The sequence below is a fragment of the Corvus moneduloides genome, chromosome 29 (assembly GCF_009650955.1).
Source record: "Corvus moneduloides isolate bCorMon1 chromosome 29, bCorMon1.pri, whole genome shotgun sequence".
In the NCBI taxonomy this organism is placed as follows: Eukaryota; Metazoa; Chordata; class Aves; order Passeriformes; family Corvidae; genus Corvus; species Corvus moneduloides.
The window spans coordinates 1,371,805-1,397,486 of NC_045504.1; the positions used below are offsets into that span (position 1 = coordinate 1,371,805).

Consider the following 25,682-nt stretch of genomic DNA (forward strand, 5'->3'; position numbering starts at 1 on the left):
TGCTAAACTAGTGTCCACAGGGGGACAGTTTGGGGACAGCCCCACACTCCGTGCCCCGGGTGCCGCTGTCCCCGCAGTGCCACCCCCACCCAGCCCTGTCCCTTCTCCCTTCCAGCCCAGACCCTCGGCCTCGCTGGTGAGTCCTCGGGGAGATGCCACGTCCCCGCCCCGCTGTCCCCATCCGGCGCTGGCCCTGGCAGGCTGGTGTCCCCTGTCACCCCCAGGCGCCCAGACCACCCAGCTCCTCGTGCAGCCCCCCTGGACACCGCCGGTGCTGTGGGACCGGGTGACACTGACCTGCCAGGGCTTGGGCACTGCCGCTGCCACCACCTGGTACAAGGACGGGCAGTGCTGGCAACTGCAGGGACCCGACCGATTCGTTGTCACCGAGAGTGGCACCTACCAGTGTGAGAGACCCGGCACCGGGCTGAGCCCCCCCGTGAGCATCTCCAATGGTGAGGGGAATCATAAATGATCAGGGTGGTCCCCGGGGGGTCTGGGTGGGCTCCACTCTTGGTGGCTTCACACCCCTCATGTAGCGAGAGTCGGTCCCCTGCATACCGGGACATGCCTGTGCATCCCAGTGCACCCCAGTGCATCCCAGTGCAATCGGGTCCTCATGGCGACAACATTGCCATGGTGTTACCCTTGGTGTCCCTGGGATCCTCCCGCGCAATGGAGACTCCCCCCAGAGGTCCCCGGGACCATGGGGACCCACCTCGGACCTGTCTCGAGCCCCTCAGTGCGATGGGACCCTCCTGTCCCACAGACCGGCTGGTGCTGCAGGTGCCGGCGCAGGCGCTGCTGGAGGGGGACACGGTGACACTGCGCTGCCGGACCAGGAAGGATGTGTCGGTCAGCAGGGTGCGATTTTACCAGGATGAGAAGGATCTGGGGGGGCCACTCAAGGGGGCAGAGCTGTCCCTGTCCCCCCTACAGCTACACCATAGTGGCAGCTACCGCTGCGAGGGCTTGGAGGGCTTCAGGCTGTCACGGTCATTGTCCGTGACAGTGACAGTGCATGGTGAGCACCCCACAGCGGGAACTCCAATATCCCGACAGCCCCAAACCACTTCCCAGGGACTCGGGGTCACTCTCCCCCCTCCCATCTCCTTCCCAGAGCTCTTCCCGGTGCCAGTGCTGGAGGGTGCCCCCGAGTCCACCGAGGGGTCCCCCCTCAATCTCAGCTGCCTCAGCATAACCAGCCCCCTGCGGCCCCGAGCCCCCCTCCTGCACCTCTTCTACCGGGACGGGCGGTTGGTGGGGGGCCCGCAGGGGTCCCCGCAGCTCCTGCTGCCCGCCGTGGGGGTCTCCCACTCGGGGAATTACAGCTGCGAGGTGCGCTCCGAGAGGGGAGCCGTGCGGAAGAGCAGCGCCCGGCTCCGCGTCACGGTGCGCAGTGAGTGCGGGGATGGGCGTGGGGAGCCCTGACAGCCGCCACGGGTCCCCCAGTCCTGCTCAACCCTCTGCTTTCCTCCCTGCTTTCCCAGCTCACTCCCTGGGACCTCCTTTCATATTCCCTGATCCCTTCATCCCTCATCGGGTCCCTTCACCCCTCCCTAGGTAGACCTCTCCCTCTCTTAGGTCCCTCCATGATCCACAGATCCCATCCAAGTCCTGCTCCCCAAAACCTTCCCTGTGGTTCCCTCCTACCCTCTCCAGGTCTCCCCTCCCGTAATCACCTATCCCTCCCTGGGGTCCCTTCCACACCTCACAAGCTTTCCTGCCCCATATCTTGGCCCCCTTCTTCCTCACTGGGATCCTCACAACCCTCCCTGATCCTCCCCTTCCCTGAGTCCTTCACTGGTCCCTGGTGTCTCCCACCCCTCCCGGGTCCTCCATTCCCTTTCTGTCCCTCCCGCAGGGGTCCCGCTCTCAGGGGTGTCCGTGTCGGCGCAGCCTCCCGGAGGACAGGTGGCACTGGGGGACCGCCTGGTGCTGAGCTGCGCCGTGGCCGAGGGGACAGGTCCCCTGTCCTTCTCCTGGCACCGGGGGGACTCGTGGGCGCTGCTGGGCACCGGCCCCCACCTGGAGCTGCGCCACGTTGGGGACAATGACAGCGGCCACTACCAGTGCCGGGCCAGCGACGGGCACAGCGTGGCCAAGAGTGTCCCCATGAATGTCACCGTCCTGGGTGAGCAGGACTCTCAGGAATGGGGTAACCCCACCCACCACATCCCCATCACCCCTGGCCAGGTGCCAGCCCCATCTGTGTCCCCGCAGTGCCCGTGGCCAATGCCACCATCAGCCCCGGTGCCCTGGCACAGCCGGTGCGCGCAGGTGACCCCGTGACCCTGCGCTGCTCGGTGCAGGTGGGCTCAGCCCCTGTCACCTTCACCTGGCTGCACAACGGCTGCGAGGTGGCCCGGGGTCCCCTCCTGGAGCTCAGGGACATCCATGTGGGACATTCCGGCACCTACCAGTGCATGGCCACCAACCAGCTGGGACAGGACGGGCACCGCGTGTTCCGGGCGCTCAGCCCCGAGCTGGCACTGACGGTGACACGGCAGGGACACTGGGACACAGGTGGGGTCACTTGGGGTCATTGGGATTGCAGCACCCCCGCAGTGACAGGTGACCCTGATGTGTCCCCCTCTGTCCCCAGCAGTGGCCGCAGGGGTTGCTGGGTCCCTCCTGTTCCTGGTCCTGCTCCTGGGTGTCATTGTGGGCTGGTACCGGTGGCACCGCCTGGGTGGGTGAAAATGAAGCCGATGGGGGCCCTGGGGAGCTGGGAGGCCACCGAGAATGTGGGGATGATGGGGCAGCACCCACAGCCACTGACTTGGGCAGCACTGAGCCCCCAGTGACCTTTGCTCAAGGTCCTCGAGGATTTGGGGTGGTGTTGGAGGGTGGTGCAGGGATGCTGGGGATGCTGGGGGTTCTTTCAGGAATCCTGGGATAGTTTGGAGGGTGCCCATCCCTGCCAGCCTTGGGGCTCTGGGGGCATCAGGACCAGGGCTACTGGTGTGGTTGAGGGGTTCTGGGGGGTTCCAGGAATGCTGGGGGAGTCCTGGGGGGAATTGAGAGCCCTGTGGGAGTTCAGGATTCCTGAGGGTGGTCAGGGCCTTGGAGACCCCACGGTCACCCCCAACCCTTTCCTTTGCAGCCTCCAGGAAGCACCAGGAAAGGTGAGTGGGGGGCTACAGCCATGACCACCCTTTTCCCCAGCCCCCAGGACCTCCCATCCCCTCTCACACATCCCTCCATCCCTGCAGGGCTCCCCCGGAGCCCCCGGCACCCCCGGAGGAGGGGGAGGTGCTGTACACCCACGTCACAAGGACAAAGCAGATGCAGGGTGAGTCCGGGGTGGGACACACACAGGGACACGTCACCCACAGGGGGTGTCACACAGATGCCACAGCCAGGGTCTCCTGCAGGGCCCACCCGCACCGCTCCGCCCCAGGATACCCAAGTGACCTACGCGGAGCTGCCGGGACCCCACGGGCGACCGTGGACACCCAGTGACATCTACGGGAATGTGCTGGGACACTGAGGGCGCTGGGGGACACTGGAGGATCGGATTGACTTCTGCTGGGCCCAAAATGCAGCTTTTTGCTGAAACTGGGAGAAATGGTGTTTCTTTGTTCAGTTCTCTCCTGCTTCAGGAATGGGATTCTCCAATTTCCTGCTTCTACTAAAATCTTTCTCTCCCCGTCCGGCTGCGGAGGGCAGTGAGAGAGCGGCTTTGGTGGGTGCGGGGCATGCGGGCAGCGTCAGCCCACGGCAAGGCAGGAAGGAGGAGGGTCCCGCTCAGGGTGCTGAGCAGATCCTTGTGGGATTTGCCTGAGTTTTGGGGCTCCCTCAGTGCCTTGGGCAGAGGCACAAAATGATCCATTGCTGCATTTCCGGGCTGCTTCCCTCGCAGCTGCCCCTGCAGGGGCGCTTTCCAGCCAGCCCTGCTCTGCAAACCATCAAAGGCCCTCGCAGAGCCACTGCTTGGGCTCTCCTTGGCTTTTGTGCTTCTCGCAGGCCTGAGCAAACCACAGCCACGCCTTTTCCCCCACACAATTCTCACCTTGCAGCAGCTCTAAAGCTGCGAGAGTCAAAGCCCCTGGGGTGGGGGGGACCCTGAGGTCCCGGCTGCCCCTGGGGCTGGCCAGAGCAGGGCTGGCCAATGCCCATCCCTGCGCAGTGGGGCTGTGGCATGGCCTGGCCCCACACATGGATTGACGGGGGTCTCCAGGATGTGCCACCCCTGGGACAGTCATGCCCCCCAGAATCTGCAGGGACACTTCTGGAACCGCCACCCCCCAGAACGAGGATCCCCTCATCAAAGATGTGTCACCCCCAGAACAGAACAGGGACACCCCCAGGACAGGACCCCTCTGGATGTGCCCCCCCAGGTCAGAACCCGCCCCCGTCTGACTCTCAGCACAAACGGCCTCTTCCTTCTGCTGCCTGAGAGAGAAAGTGAAAGTGTTGTGGGGCATAGCCGGACACCCCCATCCCCCACTGCCCCCCTAAACCCCTCTCTGTGCCGCCGCACCCCCTATTCCCCCTACACAGGGTCCCCCCAACCCCTTCCCTGCTCAGGAGCTCCCCAGGATCACCGAGCCATGAAGTGGGAGGGGGAGTGCACAAAAGTGAGGTAAATAAGAAAAAATAGAAACAAAGAGAAGAAGAAGTGCCAGGGTGGGGAGCACAGAGCCGGAGCTCCGTGAGAACCCCGTGGTGTTCCCCACAGACCACCAACACTACGGGGGTCTCTGCTTTTGTCTGCCTCACCCAAAATCTGCGGCACCCGGTGAAGGAGCTGCGACCCACGAGCCCACCCAGGCACTGCCCATGCCTGGGATCCCCATTCCTCTGGGAACCACAACCATGGGATCTCATTCCCTAAGTCCCCTCTCCTGGGGACCCCCATCCCAGGCCACCCACTTCCCAGAAGCTCCATTGCCCAGCACCCCCCTCCCCTTGACCCCATCCCATGGGCTCTCCAGTCCCTCAGGACCCTCCACCCCTGGGATCTTCATCCCATGACCCCAAATCTGTGAGGCCAATATTCCCTGGGACCCCCATCCCTTTTCTCCCCATCAGTGGGGACCCCCATTCCCCAGGATCCCCATCCCTGGGGCCCCCTGTTCCTCTGGAAATCCATCCTGAGATTCCCACATTCCTGGAGCCCTCATTCCTGGGACTCCCAAGTCTCATGTCCCCGCCATGTCCCACCATGTCCCTCTATGTCCCCAGCATCTCTCCACCCTGCCCCCACCAAGGGCCACCAGCACATGGGTACAGATCTGACCTCTCTTCCTTCCTCTTTGGCCAAAGAGCCGCCACCCAGGGGACAGGTGGCCCCAGCAGCATGTGACAGCCAGCCCGGGTGACTGGGGACACCGGGATGGCCAGGAAAGTGGCGCTGCTCCTGTAAGGTGAGTGCTCCGGGCACGGGCCTGATTCCCCGGGGATGGGCCCTGGTGGGGAAGGGAGCGGTGGGGAGGGGGCATAGGGGGTCTGCAGGGTGCCCTGAGGTCCCCAAGGCCAGCAGAGCCCGAGCATGGGGGGGATCGTGGTGTGATGGGGGTTGTGGCATGGCTGTGGGGACAGGAACAGGAGGACCAGAATGGGGGGACTGAGATCTGGGGACAAGGATATCATGACAGGCACACTGGGACTGGGGCAGCAATGGGGACAGGGCCAGGGGCACAGGGATGCAGGGACAGGGACAAGGGGACAAGCACTGTGTGGATGGCCCATGGGGGACAGGTGCTGTGGCGCTGCTGGGGGTGACCTGTGCCAGCACGGGGTGTCCACGGTGTCCCCACTTCCAGGGTGTTCACAGTGTCCGCGTGTCCTGCCTCAGCTCGAGGTGGCTGCAGTGTCACCATCCCTGGGGCTTCCATGCCACACAGATGTGGCACATGGACAGCTGTGACAGAGACACGTCCCCCAGCCTCTCCAGACCTGTTGGGGACCATTCCTGAGCACTTTCTCACGAGAACCGGTGTCCCTCTGGGGACTGTTTGGGGAAAGCCCCACACCCAGTCCCCTGGGTGCCACTTCCCCCACAGAGCCACCCAGCCCTGTCCTTTCTCCCTTCCAGCCTAGACCCTCGGCCTCGCTGGTGAGTCCTCGGGGGGATGCCACGTCCCCGCCCCGCTGTCCCCATCCCGCGCTGGCCCTGGCAGGCTGGTGTCCCCTTTCACCCGCAGGTGCCCAGACCACCCAGCTCCTCGTGGAGCCGCCCTGGACGCCGCCGGTGCTGTGGGACCGGGTGACACTGACCTGCCAGGGCTTGGGCACCGCCGCTGCCACCACCTGGTACAAGGACGGGCAGCGCTGGTGGCAGAAGGGACCCAACCGATTCGTTGTCACCAAGAGTGGCACCTACCAGTGTGACAGATCCAGCACCGGGCTGAGCCCTCCCATGCACATCTTAAATGGTGAGGGACGATGAGTGCCCTGGCACCCGCGGGGTCCCCGAGGGCTCAGGGTGGGCTCCACTCCATTGGTCAACCCCCGGGCGTGACGAGAACCCGTCCCCTGCACATGGGGACACCCCAGAGCATCCCAGTGACATGAGACCTCCCTGTTGAAATGGGGGACCCCTGGTACCTCCCAGGGCATTTGGGATCTCTCTGACTCCCCAGTTGTGACATGTCCCTCCTGTCCCACAGAGCGTCTGGTGCTGCAGGTGCCAGCATGGGCGCTGCTGGAGGGGGACGTGGTGACGCTGCGCTGCCGGGGCTGGAGGGACAGCGCGGTCACTGGGGTGCAATTTTACCATGAGGAGAAGGATCTGGGGGGACCCCTTAATGGGACTGAGCTGGCCCTGTCCCCCCTGCAGCTGCTCCACGGTGGCCGCTACCGCTGTGGGGGCTGGGTGGACTCTGGGCCGTCACTGTGGTGGGAGAAGTCGGCTCCTGTGACAGTGACAGTGCATGGTGAATGTGGGAACGGGGACGAGAAACCCCAACACCTTCCCAGCGTTCCCCCACCACTGCCTGGGTCCCTCATCCCTCCCTTCAACCCTCCCTGGCTCACCCACACCTTCCCATGTCCCTCTCGGGCTGGGGATGACCCCAAACACAGCATCCCCCATCCCACCCCAGGTCACAGCCCCCACCACTGCAGGGCACGGTCCTGGGGGACTGGGACCCTCTGGCTCTGGATGCTCCCAGCCACGGCATCCCCAATGGGTGACAGTAAACACCGCCACATGTCACAGTCCTGGCTGAAAGGCTCCCTCTGTCCCCAGGTGCCACCATGCACAGACTCCCTCATCCCCTCATTTCACACTCCCTCCCCTCCCATTCCCCTGACCCCACGCCGGGTGCCAGCCCCTCCCCCCGGCCTCAGCCCCGTCTGTGTCCCCGCAGTGCCCGTGGCCAATGCCACCATCAGCCCCGGTGCCCTGGCACAGCCGGTGAGCGCAGGTGACCCCGTGACCCTGCGCTGCTCGGTGCAGGTGGGCTCAGCCCCTGTCACCTTCACCTGGCTGCGCAACGGCCGCAAGGTGGCCCGGGGTCCCCTCCTGGAGCTCGGGGACGTCCATGTGGGACATTCCGGTACCTACCAGTGCGTGGCCACCAACCAGCTGGGACAGGATGGGCACCGTGTGTTCCGGGTGCTCAGCCCTGAGCTGGCACTGACGGTGACACTGCGGGGACACTGGGACACAGGTGGGGTCACTCGGGGGTTACTGGAGGGTGCAGAACCCCCAGCATGGCAGCTGACCCCGATGTGTCCCCCTCTGTCCCCAGCAGTGGCTGTGAACATCGGCAGGAGCCTCCTGTTCCTGGCCCTGCTCCTGGGTGTCATCGGGGGCTGTCACTGGTGGCAGCGCCTGGGTGGGTGACAATGGGGCCAACGGGGGTGCTGGAGTGAGGGGAAGCCCCCAGAGTGGGGGGGCGATGGGGCAGCAGCCACAGCCCCGGAGTTGGGGGAAACGGAGCCCACAGTGACCTCGGCTGGGAGTCCTGGGGGCTTTAGGAGGATTCTGGAGGGTCTTGGTTGGGCTCCAGGGGCAGCCCTTGGTGGGCGTTGAGGAACCTTGGGCTGGTAGTGGGAGCTCCTGGAGGGTTTGGGGAGTTGATGGAGGGCTGTGCAGGGATGTTGAGGGTACATTGTGGGGTCCTGGGGGAGTTTAGGGGTGTCCATTCCTGTTAGGCTTGGGCTTGTGGGGGCTCAGGGGGTCGGGGGCACCGGGGGGCTCAGGGGCACTGCAGTGGTGCAGAAGTTCTGAGGGATCAGGAGTGCTTGGAGTGTCATGGGGGGAATCAGGGGTGTGGTGGGAATTGGGGCTCCAGTGGGGATTTGGGGGTCCCATGGGTGGTCGGAGCTGCCGTGATTCCAGGAAGGTCCAGGGGTCTCAGTGTCCCCAAGGTCACCCCCTCCCCTTTTCCTTGCAGCCGCCAGGAAGCCCCAGGACAGGTGAGTGGGGGGGCTCTGGCCGTGATTCCCCTTTCCCCCTTCCCCAGACACCCCCTCAGGCCCCCCCTTATCCCCGCAGGGCCCCCCCGGAGGAGGGGGAGCTGCTGGAGCCCCACGGCGTGGGCAGCGAGCGGGCGGGGGGTGAGTACGGGGCTGGGGACAGGGACACGTCCCCCACGGGTGTCACCCCCTCCCAGGTCCTCACAACCGCTGTCTCTGTCAGCGCCCCCACGGGTGTCCCCCGGCCCTGCCCCCCCTCGGCATCCACAAGTGACCAATGCGGAGCTGCCGGGACCCTACGAGGGACAGCAGGACCCCGGTGCCACCTACGAGAGTGTGATGTGACCCTGGGGGGAAATTGGGGATCACTGGGAGGCATCGAGTCCCCCCAGGGGTCCCTCACTGCCCTTCACAGCACCCCAGGGCCTCCCCATTCCCCCTCCCAGTGCCGGGGGCGGGGGGGGCACAGGACCCTTTTGCCTCTTCTTGGACTCAAAAGGCAGCGTTTGGATTAAAGCGGGAGAAATGGGGTTGGTTTGTTCAGCTCTGCCTGCTCAGCTCAGGAAGGAGGAGGGTCCCGCTCAGGGTGCTGAGCAGATCCCTGTGGGATTTGCCTGAGTTTTGGGGCTCCCTCAGTGCCTTGGGCAGAGGGACAAAATGATCCATTGCTGCATTTCCGGGCTGCTTCCCTCGCAGCTGCCCCTGCAGGGGCGCTTTCCAGCCAGCCCTGCTCTGCAAACCATCAAAGGCCCTCGCAGAGCCACTGCTTGGGCTCCCCTTGGCTTTTGTGCTTCTCGCAGGCCTGAGCAAACCACAGCCACGCCTTTTCCCCCACACAATTCTCACCTTGCAGCAGCTCTAAAGCTGCCAGAGTCAAAGCCCAGGGGGCAGGGGGGACCCTCAGGTCCTGGCTGCCCCTGGGGCTGGCCAGAGCAGGGCTGGCCAATGCCCATCCCTGCGCAGTGGGGCTGTGGCGTGGCCTGGCCCCACACTTGGATGGCCACTGGCTGCACGGAGGAGTTTGGGAGCTGCTTCCTGCCTGGGGCTCCATTCCCAAGCTGCTCTTGCCGCCTCAGATCCTGCAGGGGATGAGTGAGAATGGAGAAGTCTGAAATAGGTTTTCTCCCAAAACCAATAAACCCAAAGTGCCCCAACCCCCCGGGACGGAAACCACACAGGGGGGAAGTGGGATCAGGAGAGGGGGGGCAGCCCCACAACAGCTTCAGCCCCCCCACATTTGCGGTGTCTCAGTGGTGTGGTATCAATTTTTGGCCAAATCAGCCATTTCCAGAAGGAAAAAAGCTCCATTTTTCCATGCGGGTGTTGAGGCAGAGGGGGCAGGTTGGTGCTCAGGTGTTGTGGGCAGAGCGGGGCACAGCCAGGAGTGTCCCGAGCGTTTCATCTGCAGGGTCTCATCCATTTCCTGGTTGCCAGCGCTGAGACCCTGCCAGGGCTGGGAGCTTGGGGTGGCTGTGGGAGGTTGTGGCGGGGTCTGTGCCCTCCCCGACTGACACCCAGCCCCTGTCACCCCCACTGGCACCCCGTGGGGCTTCTCACTCACAGAAGGGTCACAGGCGGCTGTAGGATGGGGAAGAGGGGCTGCACCTTGGGGGATCCCAAAGGGGGATTGGGGGCTCCCAGAGTGGAGGGGAGCGTCAAGGGGAAGGGACATAGAAGGGACAGGGCAGCCCCAAATTTGTGCCCTGCAGAGGTCACAGTGCCCAAGCAGGGACAGTGGGAGCCGGCAGGGCCCTTCCAGGACAGGGGTCCCCAGGATGTGCCACCACTGGGAGAGGGACCCCCCCCAGGAATGTGTCCAGAGACCCCCCAGCACCGTCATCCCCCAGGACAGGACCCCCCTGGCAGCCGGAATGGGGCAGCCCTGGGACAGGATCCCCCCAGGACGTGTCACCCTTACAACAGGGACCCCCCCCCAGGACAGGACCCCTCTGGATGTGCCCCCCCAGGTCAGAACCCGCCCCCCTCTGTCTCTCAGCACAAACGGCCTCTTCCTTCTGCTGCCCGAGAGAGAAAGTGAAAGTGTTGGGGGGCACAGCCGGACACCCCCATCCCCCACTGACCCCCCACCCCTCTCTGTGCCCCCACACCCCCTATTCCCCCTACACAGGGTCCCCCCAACCCGTTCCCTGCTCAGGAGCTCCCCAGGATCACTGAGCCGCACACTGGGGGGTGAGGCAGCGTGGCACAAACGTGGGGAAATCAAGGACAAAACAGAAATCAAGAGGAAAAAGCCAAAGGGTGGGGGGGACACAGAACCGGAGCTACCCAGGACCCCCCTGTGATGCCGCCCCAGGTAATGAGCACCCCGGGGTGGCCGTGCTGGGCCCTGAGTCACCCCAAAATCTGAGGCGCCTGGTGAAGGAGCTGCGACCCACGAGCCCCCCCCAGCCACTGCCCATCCCTGGGACCCCCATTCCCCTGGGAACCCGACCGTGGCAGCCCCATTCCCTGTGTCCCCCTTTTCTCCGAGCCCCATCCTGGGTCTCCTGTTGCCCAGCATCTCCATCCCCTTCTCCCCACCCTCTTTGCCCCCCATTCCATCAGGACCCCCATCTCGGGGACCCCCTGACACATGGGGACCCCCATTCCCCAGACAGCCACTCCCTGTCACTTCCCTTCTCTCCCCATTCCCCTGGGACACCCATCCTGAGATCCCCACATCCCCTGAGCCCCCCACTCCTGGGAACACCATGTCCCACCATGTCCCCAGCCTGTCCCCTGCTGTGTCTCCACCCTGCCCCCACCCAGCCCCCACCAAGGGCCACCAGGACGTGGGCATGAGACCTGACCTCGCTTCCTGTCCACCACCCAGGGGACAGGTGGCCCTGGCAGCGTGTGACAGCCAGCCCGGGTGGCCAGGGACACCAGGATGGCCAGGAAGGTGGCGCTGCTCCTGTGGGGTGAGTTCCCTGGGCACGGGCCTGATGCCCCGGGGATGGGCCCTGGTGAGGCAGAGAGTGGTGGGGAGGGAGCACAGGGGGCTGTGGGGTGCCTTGAGGTCCCCAAGGCCAGCAGAGCCCGAGCATGGGCATGGACCCCTTAAATGTGACCGGAGTCGTGGGGTGGCTGGGGGGACTGGAATGGGGGGCACAGGAATGGAGGGAGTGGGATGTAGCAAAAGGAACCTTGGGGCTGGGGCAGCTGTGGGGATAGGGCCAGGGGGACAGGGATGCAGGCACAGGGACAAGGGCCAAGCACCATCAGGATGGGCCACGAGGCCAGGTGCCATTGGGATGGGATCATGGGCAGAGGGCCGTGGGGATGTGGCCGTGGGGACAGGTGCTGTGGGGTGGTTGGAGGTGACTTGTCCAAGCATGGGGTGTCCACAGTGTCCCCATGTCCTGCCTCAGCCCAGGGTGACACAGGTGTCCCTGTCCTCAAGATCTCTGTGCTAAACCGGTGACCCCGTGGGGACAGTTTGGGGACAGCCCCACACTTCGTGCCCCGGGTGCCGCTGTCCCCGCGGTGCCACCCCCACCCAGCCCTGTCCCTTCTCCCTTCCAGCCCAGACCCTCGGCCTCGCTGGTGAGTCCTCGGGGGGATGCCTCGTCCCTGCCGCGCTGTCCCCATCCGGCGCTGGCCCTGGCAGGCTGGTGTCCCCTGTCACCCGCAGGCGCCCAGACCACCCAGCTCCTCGTGCAGCCCACCTGGACGCCGCCGGTGCTGTGGGACCGGGTGACACTGACCTGCCAGGGCTTGGGCACCGCCGGTGCCACCACCTGGTACAAGGACGGGCAGCGCTGGCGGCTGCAGGGACCCGACCGATTCGTTGTCACCGAGAGTGGCACCTACCAGTGTGACAGACCCGGCACCCTGTGCAGCCCCCTCTGTGAGCGTCTCCAATTGTGAGGGGGGATCATTAATGATCAGCGTGGTCCCCAGTGGGTCTGGGTGTGCTCCACTCTGTGGGTGGCTTCACACCCCTCATGTTGTGAGAGCCTGTCCCCGGCATACAGGGACATCCAGGTGTATCCCAGGGCACCCCAGTGCATCCCAGTGTAATGGGATCCTCATGACGACAACAGTGTCATGGGGTTACCCCTGGTATTCCTGGAATCCTCGCAGCAATGGAGACTCCCCCCAGATGTCCCCGGTGCCGTGGGGACCCACCTGGGACCTGTCTCGATCCCCTCAGTGCGATGAGACCCTCCTGTCCCACAGACTGGCTGGTGCTGCAGGTGCTGGCGCGGGCACTGCTGGAGGGGGACACGGTGACACTGCGCTGCTGGGGCTGGCAGAACAAGTCAGTCACCGGGGTGCGATTTTACCAGGATGAGAAGGATCTGGGGGGGCCCCCTCAATGGGACAGAGTTGTCCCTGTCTCCCCTGCAGTTGCACCATTGTGGCCGCTACCGCTGCAATTGCCAGATGGGAACCAACCGGCTGGAGTCAGTGCCAGTGACTGTGACAGTGCACGGTGAGCACCCCCACGGCCGCCACCCCAAATACTCTGATTCCCCCACTCTCATCCCCAGCAGGTTGTGCATCACTGCGTCCCCCTGCTGACACTGCACAGTGAGCTCCCCACAATCCCTCACCTCAGCACCCCCTCCCCTGCTGGCTCGGGGTGACCGCCCCCACCCCATCTCCTTCCCAGAGCTGTTCCCGGTGCCGGTGCTGGAGGGTCCACCTGAGCCCACCAAGGGGTCCCCCCTCAATCTCAGCTGCCTCAGAACCCCCAGCCCCCTGTGGCCCCAAGCCCCCCTCCTGCACCTCTTCTACCAGCACGGGCGGTTGCTGGGGGGCCCGCAGGGGTCCCCGCAGCTCCTGCTGCCCGCCGTGGGGGTCTCCCACTTGGGGAATTACAGCTGCCAGGTGCGGTCCCAGCAGGGGCCGTGCGGGAGAGCAGCGCCCGGCTCCGCGTCACGGTGCGCAATGAGTGCAGGGATGGGGGGCCCACCAGTCACAGCAGCCCCCATCTCACCCATCCCATCCATCACATCCCCATCCCAACCCACTCTGCGTGACAGCCGCTGCCACCGTGGGTCACAGTCCTGGGTGATGAGGACCTTCTGTCTCCAGGTGGAAGCACGCACAGAACCCCTCATTCCCCAGCAGTGGCTGCAGGGGTTGCTGGGTCCCTGTTGTTCCTGCTCCTGCTGCTGGGAGTCACCATGAGCTGTCAGTGGTGGCAACACAAGGGTGGGTGACAATGGGGGTGGATGGGGCTCCTTGGTTTGGAGAGAGGCCCCAAGACTGGGGGGCCATGGGGTGGCACCCACAGCCCCTGACATGGTGGGGACTGAGCCCCAGTGACCTTGGCTCTGACTGCTGGGATCTTTGGAGGGGTCTTCAGGGACTCCTGGATCATCCTGGAGGGGGGGTCTTGAGGAATATTGGGGTGGCACTGGGAGCTGCTGGGGTCTTTGAGGTGGTCTTGGAGGGTTTTACAGGGATGTTGAGGGCTCTTCAGGGATTCTGCGGGAGTTTGGGGGGGGTGGATCTCCCTGCCGGGCTTGGGCTTCTGGGAGCTCAGAGGTCACAGGGAAGTCAGCGGTACTGTGGTGGTTTCAGGGTTCTGGGGGCTTTGGGGGTGTTTGGAGGTCCTGGAGGCAATCAGGAGTCCTATGGGGGGTTGGATGACCCAGGGTCCAAGGAGGGTTCAGGAGCCCTGGGGACCCCACAGTCATCCCCCCACCTTTCCTTGCAGCAGCCAGGAAGCCCCAGGATAGGTGAGTGAGGGGCTGTGGCCATGGACCGCCTTTTCCCTCCTCTGCAGATACCCTTCACACCCCCTTTTGTCCTGCAGGGCCCCCCCAGAGCCTTCAGGCCCCCGGCAAGAGGGGGAGGTGCTGTACACCCACATTGTAGGCACTGGGTGGGCAGGGGGTGAGTACAGGGGAGGGATGGGGACACATCACCCATGGGTGTCACCCCCCCACCCAGGTACCCACAACCAGTATCTCTCACAGGATCCCCGTGCACTACCCCACCCCAGGACCTCCAGGTGACCTGTGCAGAGCTTCCAGGAGCCCACACACGGCTGTGGGAACCCAGTGACATCAGGGACAACAAGATGTGATTCTGGGGCCACTAAAGGGGCATTGGGGGCACTGGATCCCCCATTCCCCCTCAGCTTCAGTGGTTTCCCAACCTGTCTGGAAAGGTGGTCACAAGCTGGGGGAGGGGAGCTGCATAGGGTGGCCAGTGCTTCCCCTTCCTCCTTCCAGTACCAGCAGGGGTTCCTCTCTCCCACTTCCAGTACCCCCAGTGGTTCCCCACTCCCTATCCCAGTACTCCCAGTACCACAGCGACTTCCACATTCCGCTCCCCGCAGTACTCCCAGTACCATGTGAGGCTCTCTGCTCCCCTTCCCCGTGGCCCCAGTACCTCCCATTCTCCCTCCCACTGCTCCCACAACCCCCAAGAGCTGCTTGATCTTGTTCCCAGTACTTCTCTATTGCTCCCAGTACATCCAGATGTTCCCCATTCTATCTCCCAGTCCCGCTGTATTCCCAGTGCCTCTGCATTCCCCCTCCCAGTACTCCCAGTACACCCATGCCTCCCCACCTCTCCTCCCAGTGCCAGGGGGGCACAGGACCCCTTTCCCTGTCATTGACACCAAAATGCAGCTTTTTGGTTAAACTGGCAGAATTGGTGTTTGTTTGTTCAGCTCTGTCGGGCTTTAGGAATGGGATTCTCCAACTTTGGGCTGCCACTGAAAAGCAGGGGCTGCTGCTCCCTCGCCCTCCCAGTGGAGGCACAAAAGGCAAAGATCCCAAAGGGCTGAGAGAAGAACAATTTCCTGCAAACTGCACTGAGAGAAGGAAACCAACAGCAACAGCACCAAGATTCTGAATCCAAAGGGTCACAAAAGGAACGATGTCCAGGGAAAGCCCCCGACAAGGAACAAACCCCAAACACTTCCCCCGGCACGTTTCCTCCACCAGCAGGAACCTGGCAGGGGCCTGGACCTTCCTTGCTTTGATGGCCAAAGTGGCCTTCAGGAGGCTCTGGATTCTCTTGGCCCCTTTCCCAACCCCTCCTCTGCCGTGCTCCCCCACACCATGATGTCACCAAGGCCCTGGGGGTGTTCCGGAGCCTCCCCCTTTCCCAGGGCAGTCGGGATCAGTCCGTGGCACAGGGTGGGGCTGTGTTTCCAGTCAGTTCCAGGGGCTCTGGACCCCTCTCCAGGTCAGGGCAAACTGTGGCCTACCCTCTGCTGCCACAGGAATGGGGACAAAGGCATTGCCAATGTCCATGCTGGCACCACTTGTCTGTCTCGGACTCCAGCTCGCCCTGGAGTTCCGGCATGTCTGGCACAGCCGCTCTCAGTGGGGCTGGCACTTGGTTCAGGCCCCCACAGTCCCTGTCAGTGGCCACTCTCCACTGGACTCATGCTGTGGCCATGTGGGGCTCTTGAAGGCTCAGCAGGTCTGCCTGAGCACTCCCAGCTCTCCAGGTCATGGCTCATCCCAGGCATGGCGTCCCGCAGTCCTGGTTGGTGCCGTGTTGCCGACAGGGCCCTGTTGTGGTGGCCTTCGCTCCCTCTTGCTCTTGCATCCTCAGCACCCCACAGCAGAAGGGTCCTGGGAGAGCCCAGGCCAGGGATTGAGCTGTGGAATTCCCTCTGTCTCCACAGCAGCTCTGCCAAAGCCCAACAATGCCCTTTGGGGCTCCCTGAAATACCCGCTCCAGCACCTGCAGCCCCTCGTGCCACTCCCTCCTCCTGTGCTCGCTGCCTGCAGGGCTGTTCCTCTCCCAGCCCTCTGGCTCCTCTGGGCTGCTGCAGTTGTATTTCTGCCATGCCTTGGATTTGCCCTTCCCAGCTCAGGGCGGCTCCAGGCCCACAACTCTGGCCTGTTCCAGCACACGCCTCTAGTTCCAGGATCTGTGGGAGGCATTGCCATGGCAACAGTCGGTCCCCACACATTGCGACAGCGGCTTCGGAGGCGCTGTCACAGTCGCTTCGGACACCCCGTGACAGTCCCGGCACCCGCAGCTCGATGGCAGCCGGGCCCCTTCCCAGTGCTCTGGGACCACCATTGCGGTCCCTCCTTTCCGCGGGCTCCATGCCGGGGTCTCTGCTCCCCCGCCATCCCGGGGTCTCCCCTCGGCCATTTCGGTCCCTCCCCCCTCGGGGCTCCCCTGTGGGCTCCCAGTCCCTCCATCCCGGCCCCTCCCACCCAGTGCCCCCCGGCCCCCTGTGCCTCACCTGAGCACCCTGCGGAATTCCCGGCGCTCCTGCTCCACCTGTGTGGCCAGCTGCTGCCCCCGTGGGCCGCCTGCTCCAGCCGCTCCCGCCTCAGCCGCTGCTCCAGCTCGGCCTTCCCGGCTGCCCAGCGCCAAGCCCCGGCCACATGGCAGAGGCGCTCAATCATCCCCAACACCAGCAGTGAGCACCACACAACCTTCGCGGCAGCCGAAAAAGCTCCTTCTGGCCACAGCTGAGGGCACCTGTCCCTCAAAATATGTCCAGTGCTACCTCAGGATCCCAAAATGCCCACGAGAGGCAGCGGAGCCGTGTGTTTGTGCACAGGGATGCTTAGGAGCACGGCTGAACTTTAGGAACCCCCGCTCTAATTGTAGCACCTCATCAAGGGTCTGCAGCACCTCATTAAGGGTTTGCAGCACCCAGAGCACAACGCAGGCATTGGCCCAAGCAGCTCCAATTCAGCCCCGTTTTGACCTCCCAAGCCACTGCTCCCGGCCCGCGCTGTCCCTGTGCTGCAGCTGCAGCTTCAGAGCCCTTGGGGCTGTGGCTCTGCTCTCCTCTCCTCCTCCTCCCCCTGTGGCTGCTGTGTCGGGACCAGCAGTGGCCCAGGAAGAGCAGGAATTCCAAACGTGCTGTGGAGCGCCCTGAGGAGCCCTGGCAGACTCAGCACCGAGCACCTGCTTTGCTCAACATCCGTGGGGAATTCAGCATTCCCAAAGCTGCTGTGCCGGGGCTGAAGGACGAGAAGGGAGTGAAAAGCTGGGCGTTTATGGGTATTGTGGATCCGAGACTGGGCTGGGAGTGGGTGCTGCCTTCCTTCCCTTTGGGATCGGGGAGAGCAGTCGTGGGTGGTACACAGGGTGTGTGCCTGGCCCCAGGACACTGCTACGCTGCCATTGGGCACTACGATCGAAGCTGCTGCCTTGGCCACTTCTGCCCGCTGCCACTGGTGGTGCCAGGACGGATTGGTGCCCGTGAGTTTGCAAAAGGAGCGATTTCCCCTCCTCCCTCCCGTCCGAGGCCGCCATCGCCCCTGAGGGGTTCGAGCTCGCACCGGGGCGCCCCCTGCTGGCCGCGCGTGATCCCTGCAGCGCCCCCTGCTGGCTGTGAGTGATCCCTGCAGCGCCCCCTGCTGGCCGCGCGTGAACCCTCCAGCGCCCCCTGCTGGCCGTGGTAACAACTGCACCAAATATGCAAAAACAGCATTTCAGAGGTTGGAAGCTTCTGTTCCTTTGTTGGGTTTTTGTCTGTTCTGTTCTATTTATTTTCTAGCAAAGAGTTTCTTTTCCTGCATATTTTCCTGAGACCCCCATAAATTTTGAAGTTATAATAATTTGGAGGGAGGAGTCTTCTTTCTATTGCAGGAAAGTTCCTGCCTTCCTTGGCAGACATTTGCCTTTTAAACCAAGACGTTCTTTTTCTCTGGGTTGGCGCATGGGAGAAATATCAGCCGGATATTCTCAAGAGGTCAAAAATACACAAACACATTAGGGATACTCAGGAGTCCTGGGGGGAATTGAGGGTCCATTGGGGGTTCAGTGTCTTGGTTTGAAAGACAGGTATCATCTAAGGAAGGCAGGAGCCTCCCTTGGAATAGCAGATGCGACCCCCCCTTCCCTCCGAGATATTATAATTTTGAAATCAAGGGGCTTTTAGGCAAAGATGTGGGAAATAGGAATAACACTTCTTTGCTCTTATGTATCTATATGTGTATAACCAGTCAAACAAACAACAGTAACTATGGCAGTAACAGCAAACAATCGCAAACCCAGTCCCAGCCTTCTCGGCTGTCAGGACCTTTCCCCTCGGGTGCAGTTCCGCTCGCAGCCGGCAGGGGCGCTGGCGGCTCCCGGTGAGCAGGGCAGGTGCGATGGTTCCCCCGCGGCTGCAGGGGGCTCAGGGAGCACGCGGCACTGGTGGCCTGGGATCCTGGGAAGGGATGGGACAAAGAAGCTTCACAAACCCCTGGGCAGCCGATCCCAGTGTGTGGCCGGACCCTCAGGAACAGCAGGCTGGAGTGGCATGGACAAGCACAAATCCCGGGTGGCAGATGCGATGTATCCAAACGGGGAATCCCCCGGAGGCCTGGGCAGGCGGGGCGAGCAGGGCTACAACTCAGGGAAGGCTTGAAGCAACGGCAGGGGCAGGGTGGCCACAGCCCAACTCCCAGCGGGGCAGGGAAGGCAGGCTTTGGGATCCCGGGGCTTTTGCAGCAGAAAGAAAAAGCAGCCGAAGAGAGCAGCCTCCCTCTCTGTCCAAACACCGGGGACCAATTGACCGCACACCCAGGTGAAACAAAAGAGTAGCAAGATGCACCCCAGCCCCAATGGTTAGGTCTTTGTTTTTCTTAAGTATCCAGAAATTTGTCCCCCTAGCAACATGTATGGGGAAAATATCTTTAACAGAAAAAAAGCCCAGGAGAATTCCTATAACCTCAACTTTCAGGATTCCTGAGGGTGGATGAGGGTCCCTGGGACCCCAAAGTCGCCCCTCCAGTTTTCCTTTGCAGCCACCAGGAAGCACCAGCAATGGTGAGTGGGGGGCTCCAGCCATGACCCCCCTTTTACCCAAACCCCCAGGATCTCCCATTCCCTTCCACACACCGCCTTATTCCCACAGGGCCACCCCGCAGCCCCCGGCACCCCTGGTGGAGGAGCCTCAGGCGACCTACATGGCAACCCAACGACATCTACGACAATCTACAACGAAAGCTGTGACACTCTGGGAAGTGGGGGGCACTGGGGGGCACTGGGGGTGCCCCCTCCATGGCTCCTGTGGTTGCCCATCCTTCCAAGGGACATGGTCGTGAGTCTGGGTGGCTGCACAGGCCACTCAGAGCTCCCCATTCCCTCTCCCAGTACCCCCAGGGGCTCCCCCAGCCCCTTTTCAGTACCTGCAGGGGCTCCCCAACCCCCATCAGAGTGCTCCAAGTACCCCCAGTGACTTCCCCATTCTCTCCCCATAGTGCTCCCAGTACACCCAGGGGTCCCCATTCCCCCTCCCCCTCCCACTACCCCTATCCCATCCTGCTGCAAAAGGGAGAGTCAGAGAGGATCCTTTTTGATACATTTCTTGGACAAAAATGAAGCGCAAACACAGCAATGTTGTATCTGAGAACTGTTTCTGGATGAAGGAGGGTAAGTGTTCTCAGCGAAGGGGGATAGCAAAGAGAGTAGAGAGGGGAAAAGAGAGACAGAGAGTGAAACAGAAGACAGGCACAGCGTTACTGCAAGAACCCCGGGCGCTCTGTCGGCTTGGCAGATGCAGCGTGTCCTGCACCTCCTCCGCGAGCCTGCGTGGCTTTTGCGAGCTGCCAGGGGTGATTTCCAAGAGGTGGCAGCAGCGTATCTCCGTTGCTGGCAAAGAACGGCTGCGGGCTGGCTGCTGTGGGCCGGCTGCCATGGGCTGGTACTGCGGGTTGGTACCGCCGTGGGCTGGTGCGGCACGCTGGTTGCAACGCGGGCAATGCAGGTGTAGTGGTTTGGTCCAAAATACTCATTACTGTTTACCTTCTGTGAGATAAGAATTAGGAGAAACACAAAGCAGGCACCAAACTTGAAAGAATATAAAGAAGTTTATTAACAGACCTAAAAGAAGAAAAAAAAAAATCATTCCACACCTTCAGAACTCTTCTCCTCCCCCCACCTTCCTCCTTTCTCCCACTGACAATGTAAAAAACAACCCTTGAGATGTTCAGCCTGTTTATCACTTCCATAATAACCTTGTTCAGTCCATTTAGGAAGAGGAGTCTCTCTTACCCATGCTATGAAAACATTATCACAACAAGACAGCCGCCCAGGTTGGTTCTCTGCTCGCATATGAGTCTCTTCCCCAACTTGCAGCTTTTCCCACCACTGCTTTTGAGGGTCCACTCTTGAAGTTTTTAAGGTAAAATTTTAAGGTTGAGCCATTCAGAAACAACATTCTCTTCACGCATCTCTGGGAGCATTTCATCTCTAAGAACAGAGGCCCTTCTCCTTCCCTGGGAACAAAGGGTCTTCCTCATCTTCATCTCTAGGACTATCTCTGGGAGCATCTCTAGGAACTGAGGTTTTCTCCTTTCCCATTTGGAGCAAAAGTCCTCATCTGGTCCATCTCTCCCTGTCCAAACTTCTCATGAAATTACAGCTGCCTCAGTACTACGGCTGGTGATGTGTTCAGTGGCTCTGACCCAGGAAGAGGTGACCGGTCTGGGGAGATGGTCCCGAAAGGAATCGCCTTCCCGAGGCCCAGTGCTGAGGGCCCTTGCAGAGGCTGTCAGCACTTTAGTGATTATCAGCTCGTGATTCCAGCTCAGCTCTGCAGGGCAGCCTCCAGGCCAAGCCAGACCAGAGAGAGAGATGAGAGGCTCGTGTGGCTGGTTCCGCATGGAAGGAGCTTTATTGTTGGTCCCCTCCGGCGAAGGGGAAAGTCAAGGACAAGAGCTCTCTCTCCACAGGGCCAGAGGGCTTGCTTTTATAGGGATAGAGGGGATGGATGAAGGCCAATGGGTTACAAAGGATCTGCATAGGGTCTCCTAAAGGATTGTGGGTCTGTCTTTTCTCGAGTGACCAAAGAAGTGGTTGCCTTTCCAGGGAGTCCTGCTGGGCGATTGTGAAATCTCTTATCTCAGCAGAGATCCCTCCAGGGCAGGGGTTGGGCATACCCCACACGTCAGCATCTGCCTATCTCAGTGCAGGTGCTTTTGCTTATGAGTTGAACACTCCACCCCCCAGATCTTCATGAAATTACAACGGGATACTCTGATATATCATAGCTTCACAACAGACTTTCAGCTTTAAGCATCTCCTCTTTCTCTTCCCTCAGGTTTTCAGCTCTTCACAGCAATAAAAGGGTTAATCTAACCTCAGCCTTGCAGCTGGAATTTTGCTTATCCCAGTGGAGAGGGGGAGAGCCAAGCCGCTCCGGCTGCCCACAGCAAGGCAGTGGGGGGGGTTTCCACGGATGGAACAGGCGCATGGCTTCAGGATGGCCATGGCCCGGCCCTGCCTGGCCCAAGCAGGGACTGGCCGGGCCCGTTGGCCCCCACATGGGCCCCACAGCCACCTGTCCCAGCACCGGAAACTAAAGAGAGAGGGCTGTGGGGGGTTAGTCTCTTCTTAAGTGTGGATCACAGAGGTGGTCACAACTTTAAGTGGCTTAAAGAATTGTCCATATTCAAATTGGCCAGCTGATAAGTTCTGTTAGGTCACAGAGGAAGCTGTAAGCACCCCTTGGCAAGGACATCCCTTCCGGGACTATGCTTGCAAACCTATGACACTCGGGCAGAGGGACAAAATGATCCATTGCTGCATTTCCGGGCTGCTTCCCTCGCAGCTGCCCCTGCAGGGGCGCTTTCCAGCCAGCCCTGCTCTGCAAACTATCAAAGGCCCTCGCTCGCAGAGCCACTGCTTGGGCTTCCCTTGGCTTTTGTGCTTCTCGAAGGGCTGAGCAAACCACAGCCACGCCTTTTCCCCCACACAATTCTCACCTTGCAGCAGCTCTAAAGCTGCGAGAGTCAAAGCCCAGGGGGCGGGGGGGACCCTCAGGTCCTGGCTGCCCCTGGGGCTGGCCAGAGCAGGGCTGGCCAATGCCCATCCCTGCACAGTGGGGCTGTGGCGTGGCCAGGGCCCACACTTGGATGGCCACTGGCTGCACGGAGGAGTTTGGGAGCTGCTTCCTGCCTGGGGCTCCATTCCCAAGCTGCTCTTGCCGCCTCAGATCCTGCAGGGGATGAGTGAGAATGGAGAAGTCTGGAATAGGTTTTCTCTCAAAACCAACAAACCCAAAGTGTCCCAAGCCCCCAGGATGGAAACCACACGAGGGGGCAGTGGGATCAGGAGAGGGGGGGCAGCCCCACAACAGCTTCAGCTTTTCCACATTTGCGGTGTCTCAGTGGTGTGGTATCAATTTTTGGCCAAATCAGCCATTTCCAGAAGGAAAAAAGCTCCATTTTTCCATGCAGGTGTTGAGGCAGAGGGGGCAGGTTGGTGCTCAGGTGTTGTGGGCAGAGCGGGGCACAGCCAGGAGTGTCCCGAGCGTTTCATCTGCAGGGTCTCATCCATTTCCTGGTTGCCAGCGCTGAGACCCTGCCAGGGCTGGGGGCTTGGGGTGGCTGTGGGAGGTTGTGGCGGGGTCTGTGCCCTCCCCGACTGACACCCAGCCCCTGTCACCCCCACTGGCACCCCGTGGGGCTTCTCACCCGCAGAAGGGTCACAGGGGGCTGCAGGATGGGGAAGAGGGGCTGCACCTTGGGGGATCCCAAAGGGGGATTGGGGGCTCCCAGAGTGGAGGGGACCGTCAAGGGGAAGGGACATAGAAGGGACAGGGCATCCCCAAATTTGTGCCCTGCAGAGGTCACAGTGCCCAAGCAGGGACAGTGGGCGCAGGCAGGGCCCTTCCAGGACAGGGGTCCCCAGGATGTGCCACCACTGGGAGAGGGACACCCCCCACCCCCCAGGAATGTGTCCAGAGACCCCCCCAGCACCGCCATCCCCCAGGACAGGACCCCCCCTGGCTGGGATGGGGCAGTGCTGGGACAGGATCCCCCCAGGATGTGTCACCCCCACAACAGGGAACCCCACAGGACAGGACCCCTCTGGATGTGCCCCCCCAGGTCAGAACCCACCCCCTGTCTGACTCTCAGCACAAATGGCCTCTTCCTTCTGCTGCCGGAGAGAGAAAGTGAAAGTGTTGTGGGGCACAGCCGGACACCCCCATCCCCCACTGCCCCCCACCCCTCTCTGTGACCCCGCACCCCCTATTCCCCCTGCACAGGGTCCCCCCAACCCGTTCCCTGCTCAGGAGCTCCCCAGGATCACTGAGCCGCACACTGGGGGGTGAGGCAGCGTGGCACAAATGTGAGGAAATGAAGGAGAAAACAGAAATCAAGAGGAAAAAGCCAAAGGGTGGGGGGGACACAGAACCGGAGCTACCCAGGACCCCCCTGTGATGCCGCCCCAGGTAATGAGCGCCCCAGGGGGGGCCGTGCTGGGCCCTGAGTTACCCCAAAATCTGAGGCACCTGGTGAAGGAGCTGCGACCCACGAGCACCCCCAGGCACTGCCCATCCCTGGGACCCTCATTCCCCTGGGAACACGACAGTGGCTACCCCATTCCCTGTGTCCCCCTTTTCTCGGAACCTGATCCTGGGTCTCCTGTTGCCCAGCCTCTCCATCCCCTTCCCCCCACCCCCTTTGCCCCCCATTCCCTCAGTACACCCATCCTGGGGACCCCCCGACACAGAGGGACCCCTATTCCCCAGACAGACACTCCCTGTGACATCCCCTCTCTCCCCATTCCCCTGGGACACCCATCCTGAGATCTCCACATGCCCTGAGCCCCCCAATCCTGGGAACACCATGTCCCACCATGTCCCCAGCCTGTCCCCTGCTCTGTCTACACCCTTCCCCCACCCTGCAACACCCTGCCCCCACGAAGAGCCACCAACACGTGGGGATGAAACGTGACATCGCTTCCTTCCATTTGGTCCCAAGAGACACAACCCAGGGGACAGGTGGCCGCAGCGGCGTGTGACAGCCAGCCCGGGTGGCTGGGGACACCGGGATGGCCGGGAAGGTGGTGCTGCTCCTGTGGGGTGAGTGCCCTGGGCACGGGCCTAAGGCCCCGGGGATGGGCCCTGGTGAGGCAGAGAGTGGTGGGGAGGGGGCACAGGGGGCACAGCGGGGTGCCCTGAGGTCCCCAAGGCCAGCAGAGCCCGAGCATGGGCATGGAGCCCTTAAATGTGACTGGAATAATGGGGTGGCTGTGGGGACCGGAACAGAGAGACAGGAATGGAGGGAGTGGGATGTCGCAAAAGGAACCTTGGGGCTGGGGCAGCTGTGGGGACAGGGCCAGGGGGACAGGGATGCAGGGACAGGGACAAGGGCCAGGCACCATCAGGATGGGCCACGGGGCCAGGTGCCATTGGGATGGGATCATGGGCAGAGGGCCGTGGGGATGTGGCCGTGGGGACAGGTGCTGTGGGGTGGGTGGAGGTGACTTGTCCAAGCATGGGGTGTCCACAGTGTCCCCATGTCCTGCCTCAGCCCAGGGTGACAGAGGTGTCCCTGTCCTCAAAACCTCCGTGCTAAACCGGTGACCCCATGGGGACAGTTTGGGGACAGCCCCACACTCCGTGCCCCGGGTGCCGCTGTCCCCACGGTGCCACCCCCACCCAGCCCTGTCCTTTCTCCCTTCCAGCCCAGACCCTTGGCCTCGCTGGTGAGTCCTCGGGGTGATGCCACGTCCCCGCCCCGCTGTCCCCATCCCGCGCTGGCCCTGGCAGGCTGGTGTCCCCTGTCACCCGCAGGCACCCAGACCACCCAGCTCCTCGTGGAGCCCCCCTGGACGCCGCCGGTGCTGTGGGACCGGGTGACACTGACCTGCCACGGCTTGGGCACCCCTGGTGCCACCACCTGGTACAAGGACGGGCAGCGCTGGTGGCAGAAGGGACCTGACCGATTCGTTGTCACCGAGAGTGGCACCTACCAATGTTATAGACCCGGCACCGGTCGCAGCCCCCCCGTGAGCGTCTTCAATGGTGAGGGGGGTTTGGTGTCCCCAGCCTGGGCCCGTGGAATCCCCGAGGGCTCTGGGTGGGCTCCGCTCCATGGGTCACCCCCCCTTCGTGTGACGAGAGGCCCTCGGTGTCCTGCACACTGGGACATCCCAGAGTGTCCCAGTGCAAGCAGACCCTCGTGTTGGCATTGAGGACCCCTGGTGTGACCCAATCGGGGCGTCCCAGTGCCATCGGGACCCCACGGAACCCCGCGGTGTGATGGGATCCCCCTGTCCCACAGACCAGCTGGTGCTGCAGGTGCCGGTGTGGGCGCTGCTGGAGGGGGACATGGTGACACTGCGCTGCCGGGGCTGGCAGGACAAACCGGTGGCCTCGGTGTCCTTCTACCGTGAGGAGAAACAACTGCAGAGGTTCCGTGATGGGACCGAACTGTCCCTGTCCCCTCTGCGGCTGCAGGACAGTGGCCGCTACCGCTGCAGGGCCTGGGTGGACTCTGTGCTGTCACGGTGGAAGGAGTCAGCGCCAGTGACAGTGACAGTGCACGGTGAGCACCCCACAGCCGCCACCCTGACACCCCAACACCCTCACACCTCAGCACCCCCACAGCCCCTTCACAGCAGGCTCGGAGTCACAT

General features: G+C 62.5%; 3 protein-coding genes across 15 annotated transcripts in view; 2 read left to right on the forward strand and 1 right to left on the reverse strand.

Annotated features, from left to right (window-relative positions):
* Nucleotides 1-25,682, forward strand: part of LOC116436176 (Fc receptor-like protein 3) — an 89,203-nt gene that overhangs the window by 55,803 nt on the left and 7,718 nt on the right. For 4 of the 6 annotated variants that reach the window (XM_032093142.1, XM_032093139.1, XM_032093141.1 and 1 more), the window contains 8 exons: nucleotides 225-455; nucleotides 770-1,024; nucleotides 1,121-1,399; nucleotides 1,865-2,134; nucleotides 2,224-2,526; nucleotides 7,704-7,790; nucleotides 8,352-8,373; nucleotides 8,597-9,525. In XM_032093142.1, the coding sequence (XP_031949033.1) occupies nucleotides 225-455; nucleotides 770-1,024; nucleotides 1,121-1,399; nucleotides 1,865-2,134; nucleotides 2,224-2,526; nucleotides 7,704-7,790; nucleotides 8,352-8,373; nucleotides 8,597-8,888 (1,739 nt within the window). In that variant the 3' untranslated portion in view covers nucleotides 8,889-9,525. Of the gene's footprint in view, nucleotides 1-224; nucleotides 456-769; nucleotides 1,025-1,120; nucleotides 1,400-1,864; nucleotides 2,135-2,223; nucleotides 2,527-7,703; nucleotides 7,791-8,351; nucleotides 8,374-8,596; nucleotides 9,526-11,192; nucleotides 11,295-11,898; nucleotides 11,920-24,838; nucleotides 25,070-25,328; nucleotides 25,593-25,682 lie in introns of those variants that run through there. The other 2 variants (XM_032093143.1, XM_032093153.1) reach the window with 2 other exon arrangements.
* LOC116436186 (Fc receptor-like protein 4) overlaps nucleotides 1-25,682 on the reverse strand; it is a 187,336-nt gene that overhangs the window by 40,257 nt on the left and 121,397 nt on the right. The window lies entirely within an intron of this gene.
* LOC116436193 (Fc receptor-like protein 4) overlaps nucleotides 23,418-25,682 on the forward strand; it is a 75,464-nt gene continuing 73,199 nt past the window's right edge. Inside the window, exon 1 of one of the 2 annotated variants that reach the window (XM_032093209.1) lies at nucleotides 23,418-23,491. Coding sequence is in view for 1 of the 2 variants with exons in the window: in XM_032093213.1 (XP_031949104.1) it covers nucleotides 24,094-24,124 (31 nt within the window). In the remaining variant the exon portion in view is untranslated. Of the gene's footprint in view, nucleotides 23,492-24,076; nucleotides 24,125-25,682 lie in introns of those variants that run through there. The other variant, XM_032093213.1, reaches the window with a different exon arrangement.